The sequence below is a fragment of the Zosterops lateralis genome (assembly GCF_965231275.1).
Source record: "Zosterops lateralis genome assembly, chromosome: 2".
NCBI classification, from domain to species: Eukaryota; Metazoa; Chordata; class Aves; order Passeriformes; family Zosteropidae; genus Zosterops; species Zosterops lateralis.
This window is the reverse complement of record NC_139763.1, coordinates 27303829-27315874: the sequence shown is the minus strand read 5'-3', so window position 1 is coordinate 27315874 and position 12046 is coordinate 27303829. Positions and strand designations below refer to the sequence as shown.

General features: G+C 40.0%; 1 protein-coding gene across 2 annotated transcripts in view; it reads left to right on the top strand.

Moving 5' to 3' along the window:
* Positions 1 to 12046, top strand: part of RASA3 (RAS p21 protein activator 3) — a 171438-nt gene that overhangs the window by 134110 nt on the left and 25282 nt on the right. For both annotated transcript variants that reach the window (XM_083854658.1, XM_083854657.1), the window contains 3 exons: positions 3222 to 3302; positions 6047 to 6119; positions 10362 to 10441. In XM_083854658.1, coding sequence (XP_083710784.1) covers positions 3222 to 3302; positions 6047 to 6119; positions 10362 to 10441 — 234 coding nt within the window. The remainder of the gene's footprint in view (positions 1 to 3221; positions 3303 to 6046; positions 6120 to 10361; positions 10442 to 12046) is intronic.

Genomic DNA, 12046 nt, shown 5'->3' with positions numbered 1-12046 from the left:
TCTGCCTGGTAATTTCAAAATTATGTGCCCCACAATTCTTGTTTTGTGAGGAAATGTTCTTCACACCATTCATGATTTTGTAAGCTGTTTGTGGATGGATAACTTCTGTTTTCTGAGCTGGAGAGTACTGACCTGGGAGAGCTATGAGTGGTTAGAAGCCATCTGTTGTTCTTCTCCATGTGTTCTGGAGAGCACACACGATTCAAATCGTAGCTGCCCAATGATGTACATTGCTGTGTTCTCTCCAACCAGCTGGTGATACTGCTTGCCTTTTTAACGATTGCTGATGATGGATTTGATAACAAAAGGCTACCCACAAAATCAGCCTTAAATTCTCCAATGTGGCAATATTAGAATAGATCTTGTCATTGTCCGTGTGTACAGTTAGTGTATACATATTTTTTGTTTGGATGAGTTCACACTTTATATCATTCAAATTCATCTGTGATTTTTTTTTAATATATTTTCTGTTTCGTTTGTGTAGTCATTTGCAAACCCTGTAAGTCCTCAAGTGAAGATTATGCTCTCTAGGATCACTTAATATTTTCTTTCTTGTGAAAAACTGCTTTTACTAAAACAGGAGTCATACTCTCTCTGGCCACATGCTCTGTTTAAATTTCACATAGTTCTTCCTGGATGGATGAGAGCTCACTTGGAATCCATTCATCAGCAGCAGAAAATTGGCTGACTGCTATAAAGCCATTGATTTACTATTTCATTTTAAGTAATTTCCAGACTGCTTTAAGGAAGCACTGGAACCCAGGAGTTTGGTTTGACACTGACACTTGGTGTACAATTATTCTGTTAAATAGGAATGTATGCAAGCTACATCTGCCATCCTAAAAGAATTACCAGCAGTCTTGCTGTAGCCCACTAGGAAAGTGTTTCTGCTGTGAATGTGATCCTACTAGTGTAAAGACCACTGAAAGGAAAGTACTTTAAAAGGACTGTCCTTTAAAGGTCCGTCCTTTACTTGTAAGAAAATCAAGCTGCACCTGTCTCTCCATAAAAATTTTCTGCTGTTACTGTTTTTTCTTCCTACGCTGACAGATATTCTGTCAGAAGGCTGTAATGTTCTTTGTTTACATCTGCCCTTTCTAAGTTTAAAAAGTGGTATTTCCCTTAAAATTTTGAGTATTTGTATTATTACAAATTACTGCAAAAAAAAAGAAGCTTATTCTACACTTCCTCTGTAAGGTAAGCTAGGTGAATTTGGAGTAGGATTTGATTGCTTGTAAATAGGGATCTGGTCTATTTATGAGGCCTCTGAGAGATGTGGAGCTGCCAAATTTGTGTTTCATGGGTACCTCTTGCCTCTCTGGAGTAGCACCGAGAGATGGTGGAAGAAACTAAGTCATCTCAAATGGCACTATATGCATTGCACTGAGGCAACCAAACTGTGTTTTGTGTGCTGCTTGATGTTGAGAGTTTGTGAAGGTTACAGCATGTATTTTCAGCTGGTGCTAGGATAGAATTTGTGGCTTGAATTTCACTGTTTGTGTTGTAGCACTCTGCAATATCAGATATTTGCTAAAACTAGGTGGCTTAGAGGCTTCTAAATTCTGTCTCTGTGGGTGGTAAACTTGCAGTGAAATAATAGAAGTCCAGACATTAAAGCAGCACATGGCCTGTGCGATCCAGGCTTTTCCTAACTTTCTCTGTGATTTTGATCTAGGATTCCACTTGGATATCCAGAAAACAGGACATAATTTTGTACTAGTGTTAGTGAATTAGCAATGAGGAGTTGGCGATGTTAGAGCTGTGCAATTGAGAAACCTGTGAGTCGGTGCATTATTGGGGGCTGTCTGTATTGAAAGACAGCTACCTAGCCTTCATTCTGAGGGACCATGGGCAGGACAATTCAGCTATGAATGTAATGTATCATTTCAGATGCCAGTGTGTGCCCCTTAATGTGATCTTCAGTCTTCTTCTACCTGTAGTACTGTGTGAACCTATCTAGATTGTACCTTCTCTGGTACAAAAATGATTCCTGTATTGATACAGAATATTACTTTTTTTTCTCTCTTTATGGAGAGTAAATAATAATAGGCCTGTAGTTAAACTGTATTTAAAGTGTACACTATATGTTACCAAATAACTTGCCTTGTGGATGAAATTGTGGAGCACTATCTGTTACTGAATTTTTCTCTTTTGCTCATCCTATTATTCTTTTGCATTGAAGTTACCATCACTGAAAACAGTAAAATGGCTATTACTTTGCATGTGATGTCACAGCACCCAGAATTTTGCATGATATTTTACATTGCAATGAAAGTATGACTCACTTGCCCAAAGAGCTTTGTGGTTTGTCTTTGCTGAAATTTTCCAGGTAAAATTCTGCAAATACATTTGCCCAGCAGGTTACCTGTTGGAAGCAGAATTTGCTGTGGGCAGGAGAGTCCTGGAAACTGGCTTGTCTGTCTTTGTTTCCATCTGGTGCTGCATTCCTCAGTAGGTTTTAACTTCTGAAACATGCAGCATTTTTTCACATTTGGAGGGTAGTTGTGTTGGGGTTTTTTCTTTTTTTTATTATTATTATTCTTTTTATTTTCTTCCCCAAAGAGATGTTGAAATGAGAGTGCAAAAGGGTGGCTTTCCCACCATTGTGTGCTGCAAACCCCAATTTGTTCCATTTTGTCCCTCCAATGTCTCTGCTACTACTTGAGTGCAGAGCTGCTAAGCATGGGGAAGGATGGCTGTGTCATATTGTTTCCTTGTCTGTAATTAAAACAACTTTACAAATAAGCCCATGCCAAATTTTGCAGAAGCACTGTGGTCTTCATGAATGTTATTCTGAGAAATTACTTAACTACTTCTGAGATTTGTCTGTGTGGGTTTTTTATATTTCTGTTGCAGAATAAATTCTGGTTATGTATTTTGGTGAATAAGTTGTCACAGAATTTTAAAGTGCTGACAGCTTCCATCTTGACAGCAGACTCCTACTCCATTAACCTTAAATTGCTGTGCTTGCATAATAAGGTTCCTTTGAGTTAAGGTTTCTCAGTAATTTACCAGTATTTTTACCCCTTACTAAAGTTAGTATTTAAGAACAAAATGTGTTCTCAAGTTCAGGTATAAATTAAATGTGATATTAGTGATATTTCAATTCCCTAGTGTAAAGTATTATGAAAAAAAGCCCTACAAAAATGCTTCACTTTTATTTTTACTCCAGTTTCTTTCCATTTAATTAATTTATTTGTCTCCTTTTTCTTCTTTTCCAGAGTTTTGGAGTGCCAAGGGCTGCCCATTGTGAATGGACAATGTGATCCCTATGCCACCGTTACCTTAGCAGGACCCTCCAGGCAAGTATTGCACTGTCAAGAGCTTCCATTTTACAAGGATGGTTTCTGTTTCCTTTGTCTATTAGAAATTTGCTTTCTCCAATGGACAGCTGGGAGTATTTAGACACTGCTAGAATGTGTTAAGTGTTGGGGTGGGTGTGTGTATGAGCTACTGAATTATGCTAGAATGAGTAATTTGAGACTTGTTTCAGTTCTGATTTATGTAAAGATCTGAATAATCTCTAAATAATTTGAATATCCCAGAGTATATAATTTGTGGTTAGTCTTAATTTATGCATCTTCTCACCTCACAGTTGGAGGCCAGTTTTTGAGCAAATTCATTGCCTGATTTTGGGCAGGGTGGAAGAGAAATGTGAATACATCAACATCTTGCCGAGTATGCACGTTTGCATGTGAATATTTAGAGTGTCTTCACTTTCAAGGTGTGACAAATTAATGTGCGTGTCAAAAACCCTCAGTGGCTCAGTCCTGTAATTTGATATATGCAGACATAATAGCATGGATAAAATTTGGAATGAGGTTTTAGTGATGAGATTTTGCATAATACTTTTCAGTTTAAATTTGGGATTCAATTTTCCCATCTGTTATAAAAATTTCCTGTACTGTTGGATGTCACTGTTTTTTTCTGCTTATCTAGTCATCTTTTATGTCTGTGTCATTTTGGAAACAAAACAGCTCTGCTGTGATCTCAGTCAGATTTGGTAGCATGGGTTATTAATAATGTTTTACTACAATTTATTAAAAATACTATAAATAAGAAGCATTTTTGACAAATATTTACCTCGCATGCGGAGAAGTCTTTGAGCCCGTCTGTATTCTGCTTCTTTGTCTAGGTGTGTTGTGCTTTATTTCTGTTAATGGACTTGTACGTTTGACTTGTACTCTCTGTTTTAAGCCTGTAACTTGTTTCAAATGACTGGCTGGATAGCTATTATTGAAACTATGAGGAAATTGATTGACTAACCATTGAATGTCCAAATTTACCTTTGTCTGCTTCCCTATGTCCCCCAGTCTAGATAATGTATGACTATTGATAATGTACTCCCTTCAGAATAAGGAGCATAGCCTTATCCTATTCCTGTCTGGGTTTTGGTGGGGGGGAGAAGGCTTGCCCCCTATCTCCAGCGAGCAGCATGCAGCTTATTCCCATTCACTGCTTTGTAATTGCTCAATAATTGTGCTGCCATAATCGCCTCCCGTTCTACATCCTGCTTCCCAGCCCCCTCCCAGATGGGTTTATCAGTAAAGAGGCTGATTGGCAAGTGTGACTGATGAGATGGGGTTGGCAATCTGTCCTGTGTCCTGGAGGAGATTAGTCTTTCTTATCTCTCAGCTTCTCCTAGGAATAGTGGGATATTCTTAATCTCTACATCATTTCTCCTCTCTGGATTTTCCAGTACCTCTCATTTTAGATTAGGAAAGCTGCTTTATTCAGCTGCAATTATTCAATGACAAGCATAAAGATTTCAACAAACATGCTGCTGTTTATTATGTGATTTGTACTTAGACTCATCAGACTTCCTGAACAAAACTCTTTCTGTGCCTGTATTGTAGATGGAAAAATATTGTATACTGGTGGACAGGCCCATTCCTTTCACATGGGAAGTCTGGAGCAGCACTGAGAATTGGACCCAGCTTTACTTGACCTCTGTGAAATACACAGAGTTGTCAAATAAATATAAGCAGTTAGGAGCTATCTAAGCAGCTTTGGTGCATGAGAAATGAATGATAGATTCTGGAATGAAATTATTTAGTAGGTCAGTTTTCCACATGGCTGATGTGCCTCTCCATCTGCGTCTGTTTTATCTATGCCTGCAGAGCTGTAGGGTAAGATGGTGACACAGGACAGCACACAGCTTTTCTCTTGTAGGTAGTGAGAACAAATCAAGCATAGGTTCATAACATTTGGAAACCATGAAACAGCTGTTGGCTGGCCTGTGAGAAATGCATTGACTGGCTTGAGCCCAGCACCAAGCAGTCAATGTCTGTGTTCTCAAAGACAGGCACAGGCGGATGGCATAGCCCTTAGGGGATGAATGGGCAGTGCTGAACTTGGTCAGGCCTGCTGAGTGGTTGGGAGGAGAGCTCTGCCTCATCTTACACCTACAGAACAGTTGAAATAGAGACTTCTGCTCAGCACTAGTCAAAATAATTCACCACCATATTAACTGGGTGCTGCTGGTGCTGCAGGGAAAGGAATGCTAGTACAGCAATAAAAATATTCTTACTGAAGAAACCATTCTGGATTTTTTGATTGTCACTGAAAAGCAGTGATTGAGTTTTCAGACCAGAATTATAAAATATGAATCACAGAAATAGCTGTGAGACTAGTATTGCTAGTCTTTGTCTCCTGTGTTTTTAGAGTATGAGGAATTTTTGAGTCATGTCAAGACTGAGACCATCCTCCAAATGTTGCTACTCAGAGCCCCATTCTTGCCGGTTTGTAAAGATAAAAGATTCTACTATGTCAAGCAAGTGATAGAATAAGGGTTAAGGAGTTGTGTTTAAAATAGGATAACAAAATGTGATTACTGCCACTTTAGAGAAATAGGAATGCATTGGATCTCTCTCTTAAATGTGTGCAAGTGTCTGTGCCTTGCTGTGCTGGAGCCACATGGCATTCCAGTTTTATCAGACAAATCAAGTGGATGGCTATTTCCTCTTCAGTGGCTCTGTTCTAGGATCACACTTTTACTCATGTTGTTTCTTACCCCTTTTTTGTTTATTTTGTTTCCTTTATTCAGATCAGAAGCCAAAAAGACTAAAGTTAAAAAGAAGACCAACAATCCACATTTTGATGAAGTGTTTTATTTTGAGGTTGGTATTTCAAAGGAATGGGTGATAAGCTGAAATACTATACTGTGGATAGTTGGCACAGCATCCTGCTCCATGTTGTGCCAGCTGTCATCTTTGAAGACTGTTTCAAAGCATGGTACAGGGTAAAGAAGTACCCCAGCTCAGACTGGCTGTCTGCTGAAGGAGCAGTATCCTGCTTTCACCTCTAGTGTTCTGTAGGAAAACCTTCAAGTTGGGCACTTCTGAGCAATAGGCTTTACTTTTAATCACAACTCATCCCACTAGAGTTTTGCAAAAAGCACATTTAAAAATGAGTTTAAAAAACTTGAACAAACCACACACAGAGAGAAATTATATTTTGTTCCTAGTCTGTGTTTATATAGCTGCTCCACCCTGTCTTTCCCAGTCAATGGGAGGAAGGTTATCTCCTTAGGAATACTGAAAACTGCAGAGGAAAAATACATTTAAACTGGTTGTTCTGGCTGTCTACTGAGTCTGCTGCAATACCAGTGCCTTTTCTCCAAGTGGGTGAAACCTCTATAGCTTTATTTAATACGGAGCATTTTCAACAGGTCCAGTTAAGATAAAGTATAACTTATATGAAACTCCTCATCTTGTTTTTTTCTGGCAAGAGTAGCTCTAATTGCGGTGTGTCCATACATAAATGTGCATGTGTCTATAATTTAGATCTCTATTGAAACTTTTAATTTTGTCTTCTAAATTATGTGTATCATTTTCTTTTTCTCTTGGATATCACTGTGCTGGTCTATGCTTGACTGCTCTATTTCAGTAGACACCTCAAGAAAATATCTGTAATTATGAAGTTGATGAAAAAAAGCTAGAGTAGCACAGTGCAGTTGACATAGATTGAAAAGCCCTTTCTGCTCGCATGGCTTGCATCATTCAGGTCACATTTGCATTAGAAATTGTTGCTGGCATAGGGATGGCACCCAGGGATGTGGTTTCTCAAATCAATTCTGGGCCACAGCCACATCAGGAAGGGGAGCTGGGAAGAGAGGAGCCATACAAGTGCCAGTGCACTGTGCAGATCTGAAGCACACGTGTCATTCTTGACATTGTCTTCCCTCTCCTGCAAACCACTGTCTTTGCCTAGAAGCCAATAGTTGTACTGACCAATCTAAAGTCTGTCATACCAGCAGAAACATGCTCTTGTTGATGTAATGTGTTTGGATACACAGAACAGATTTAGCAAGTTGCTAATTGGTAGGAGCACTTTCTGTAGTGCCTGAAGGGCTGGAAGCCATGAGGGCAGGCCAGGATAGCTCAGCCTGTCTCATCCTAGGATATAGCTGCCTTGTTTGCAGTGAGCTTTTGTGCTCCCTGGCTCCATGCGACTCTGTGGAGTTGTTGCATGGGCACAGTTAGCGGGGCACAGATCCCGTGAGACCGAGTGCTGAAACTGCACTGAGGGGTCTGTGTGTTCACCCAGGATTTCAGTTCCTCACCTGGCCCAGAACTGTGGTCTTTGGCAGTGATGTTATATGTAAATTAACTGAAATGAGCTACCTTATTTTGATATAGGCAGTTCTGGAGGAGCCTGTTAGTGAGAACTTTTTAATGAGAATGCAATCTGGGAATTCAGACTGTAAGCCACAAAAACTTCACCTGATTGCTTGGCCTTGTGTGTGCTGCAGAAACAGTGAACTGAACTTGGCAGGTGATGCCATACTGGGAGAGGAAGGAGAGAAACAAAGCATCTTCCAGCTAGAGTTGGGAGGGAGGGGGCTGGGGCCTTGCTTAGCTTGCCTTAATGTGAGAGCTGGGTTATGTGCAAGTACCAGCAAAAGCAAAACCTGAACTCAAGCCCACACCCCATTTTTTCTGCTAACTCAGAGCAAAATGAATCCTGTGTTGGGAAGAGCAGAGCTTGGAAATGACTGAATCAGCCAGAGCTCTGAAATATAAACATACCCTTAGTGTAGACAGAGCCATCATTTATCTCATTTTGAGAATAGTTAGGACATATTAGGCTAAACGTGTTCAAGGAACAAGGTTCAGTAGAGCTGCTATGACTGGGAAATAAATTCACTAATGAGACATGGGCAGACCTGTGGCTGGTGCATGCAAAGCTCTGATTCCTGTGGAGCTGAGAGATTCATGCTGTTGACAGCGGTGTCACTTTCTGCTTCTGAACAGCTTCATCAGCTTTTCTGCAGCCTGCTAGCACAGTGATTGTCCAAGCTTCTAAGGATGAAGCTGTTCTGTAAAAGACAGTGAATGGCTACTTTCTTTTCTACAAACAAAAAGTCACACAGATTTAATTTTCTAAATGAAAGATAGCTTATTGTTTGTTATTGTTGAGAAATAGAAGGGCTTATTTAAGGGGTGCGGTGAGTGAAACTTGCACCTGATAATTAGGAGCCATTTTCACCACTGCTTCAGCTGCAGCATGGCATGGAGCTGTGTGTGCAGCCACAGGAAAACGGTCATCTTACAGGAATTCAAGAGTGAAGTGCTGGGGACCTGTTTTTAAATTTGTATGTGCTGAGAAAAAACCTGAGTGGCTGATTAATGGCTTGCCAGCTTTCCCAGATGAAAGGACCAACACAGCAGAGTTGTGCCCCCTTTTTTGTACAATGTTATGGGTCAGCTACTTTAGCACTGTGGACTGTGAAGTTCTTCATCTGCAGTTCCATACAGCTATCCCTTTTGGAATAACGTTCTTGAGCTGTATTGATGGGCGCACTAAGTAGTCATGTGGGTAAACAGAGACATATCATACATGCAGATTCCAGCAAAATTTATGAGAAAGTGTTTACCTAGAAGGGACATGCCATAAATTACACCTATGGCAAATCTTTTTGGAACAACTCCTGTGTTACAGATAGTAAGAGACCTTAAAGTTTGCTTCATTATTAAAATTGCACCATTAGCTTCACAATGGTAGTAGAAACTGTCATTTGCAGGCCTGTAGAGAACTTCGCAGAAACAGTGAAGTGTTTGCAAGGCTAGAGTGAGGAAATTTGTATTTAACTGCTGAAGCTGTAGACTGTGTTTAAATCCAGTGTGGTCTTGGGCTTACCAGGTGCATTTGATTCCATTAGTCTGGAGCACTTGTTCTCCAGTGCTGCTAGTAGCACCTTTTAGTTTTTGCGTATCACTTGGAAAATGTTGCCTGCCTCATACATACACAAATACGAAAGATATAGTATATGTGTCCTCTGTATATATAGTGTATATAGTCCTCTGCCAAAGATTGTTTTCTGGTTCCTCTCCACTTATGCAACTGTATCATTGCCTCCCTTAATTGCCATTTGCATCTCATGTACTGTACAAAACCAAGTAGTCAAAGTTTACAATAAAAACTAGTTTTTGTGGGTGAGGAGTATTAAGCCACAAGCATATTCAAACATACAATAAAGTTCAGCTTCTGTGTGCAACCAAGAGCTGAACCCACACATCATGATACACCCTTGCATTTGATCAGTTCCTGCTGTGGTTTCAGCTGGGTGGGGTACCATTTTCTTAAGTTTCTGACGCACTGTGCAAAAATACAACCACCAAAGTTTTTACAATCATGGTAGAAAACAAATTTTAAGAAGTGTTTGTACAAAAACTTTCTATGCTAATGTTCTATAGTTTTTTCCTTTTTTCTTTGCCTGTGCTTTCCTGTTAATCAGTCTTGCAAATATGGTTGGTGAACTGTGCAGCTGCTTCTATATTCTGATATGCATAACACAGGCTAGGGTCTCTTGGTCTGCTTGGTATTTGTTGGGTGGGCAGGTTAAATTGACTTCCAGGATATCAGAACAGGAAGAATTTCCCAATTTTAATTGGATACACTGCAAAATGTTTTTAAGGGTGGTTGTGGTTCCTCCCCCGTGCTCTGCAGAGTGCCTCAGGGCATCTGTTGTACAGCTGTATTTAAAACACAAATATTAATTGCCCTTTTCTTTCCCTAGATGGATCATGAAAGTGGTGCTCCTTTCAATGGTATTTTTCTGTTGTCAATGTACACTTAAAGTGCATAAACTTAAAGTGCTGTAGTAATATTAAAGATGATCTTTCTCTGGAAAAAAAAGTATAGAGTATCTGCTTACCTTGGAAATGGTTGTGTAACCACCACTTTGTAGTCAGTATTCTGTTTAGTCTGTATGTTTATTCACTTGCATGAATGTTTTCAGTATCAGGACTGAAGTCACTGCTGGTAGTAAAATGCTGTGCTATTCCAAAGCTTTTAAAGTTACATCAGAATGTTTTTGTATCAGATCAAGGTGCTAAAAGTTTCCTCCTTTTGATTAGGTTACAAGACCCAGTAGCTACAACAAGAAATCCCATTTTGACATTGAAGATGTAGATGAAGTGGACAAAATGGAGATTAGGTAATATGAAATACATTATTAGCACACAGTTGTCTTCCAGAGTTGTGTAACTTTGTATTAAACTCTGTTTGCAAAGTGGCAAGTATGGTTTTTTTAGTTGATAAATCAAGATGAGTTTTTGTCACTGTATCTGTATATTTATTTACCTCCACTGTCCTGTAGATTCTGTCTTGAATATGTGTATTGGTTCCAATGCAGGAGAGATCCTTATTATTTTCCTTTGTTTCTCATGTGCACTGTGTGTATGCTAATATGCAGCTGTCATTAAGCACAGCCTTTTATGTCTGGGCTCTCCTTTCCTCCCTCCCTCAGTTTCCCAGGACAGCCCAGATGCTCTGTGATGCTCTTAAGTTACAGAGTATATTTTATTTTATCACTTAATTGTAGCAACTTGTATAAGGTCCTTCTTGCCTGAAAGGAGACTCTTGAACTCAGAGTTTTTCTGGGGCAGAGACAGTTTCTCTTCTCTTTTGCCCTCCATCTTTACTCTTTATTGCAAGATTTGATATGATAAAAGTGAAATCAGTTGCACAGGAAAAAAAGCAATTCTGATTTCAAAACCAAAACAATCCCACCCCACCCTGTGCCACCCTCTTAGTACTATTTTAAAACCTGCTGAGGCCAGTCAACAATGTCTGTGGGGACAGATGAGTATAAAGAGAGGTGAGAAAACAATAGGAGATGCAAAACTTGAAAGTGTCACATGCGTCTTGCCATCACATGCTATTGAAACTTGGAGGCTTGGACCATCTGGTGATCTTGTATGCACAGTAAATGAATACTGCTATTTCTGCATCAGGTGGTGAGAATTCCCCTTTCCTTTATTGTCAGTGTTTGGAGGAAGAATAGTAGCACTGCGTCCCTCCCCATATATTCTCACTAGAGAGGCAGTGAGGCGTCTCCCAGGAAGTTCCGTAGTTCCTTCAGAATCACAACTGGCTCTGGGGAAAGAAGGGGAGACCAGGAAAGGGGAACAATGCTTACTCCCAGCAAGCAAAACACATCTGTTTCCATGAATGGATTGAGGGCTGTTCTGATGTGACAGCTGCTGGTTCGTGTAGCCTGTCGTGTAGTGTCACAGCACTACAAGAGCATTAATAGATTTGTGTTTGCCGTGGCTCTGAGGCAGGAAAGGGAAACTGTTCATATGTGAGGGAGGCAAGAGCTGTGCTCTTTCACAGAGAACATTTGCGTTAGGCATTGCAAAGGTAGCTGGTTTAGGGGCGACCCACAGCTGACTCATGGGGCCAGGTGCAGTGCTGAGCTGCTTTGGTGGTGTCACTGTTGCAGCACAGCAGGTGACCTGGTCCTAGCACTAGACTGTATTTCTGCAAAGCTCTGCATCATATAGGCAGGTATGAAGTAACATGCCCCATATTTCATGGGATGTATATGATGGACTGGGCAGCTACACCATGTCTCAGAAGGCCCAGTCTAGTCTTTATAACCATGATGCTCAGCCATGCACTGATTTTAAATGAAAGCTAGGATTCTCTAGTAGATTTTTTTGATAGTTTTGACACTAGACATTGGTGTACAGCAGTTACAAATTGTTTAATATTTCAATTTTTCCTATTTTATGCTACTGGACTAAATGAAATTATG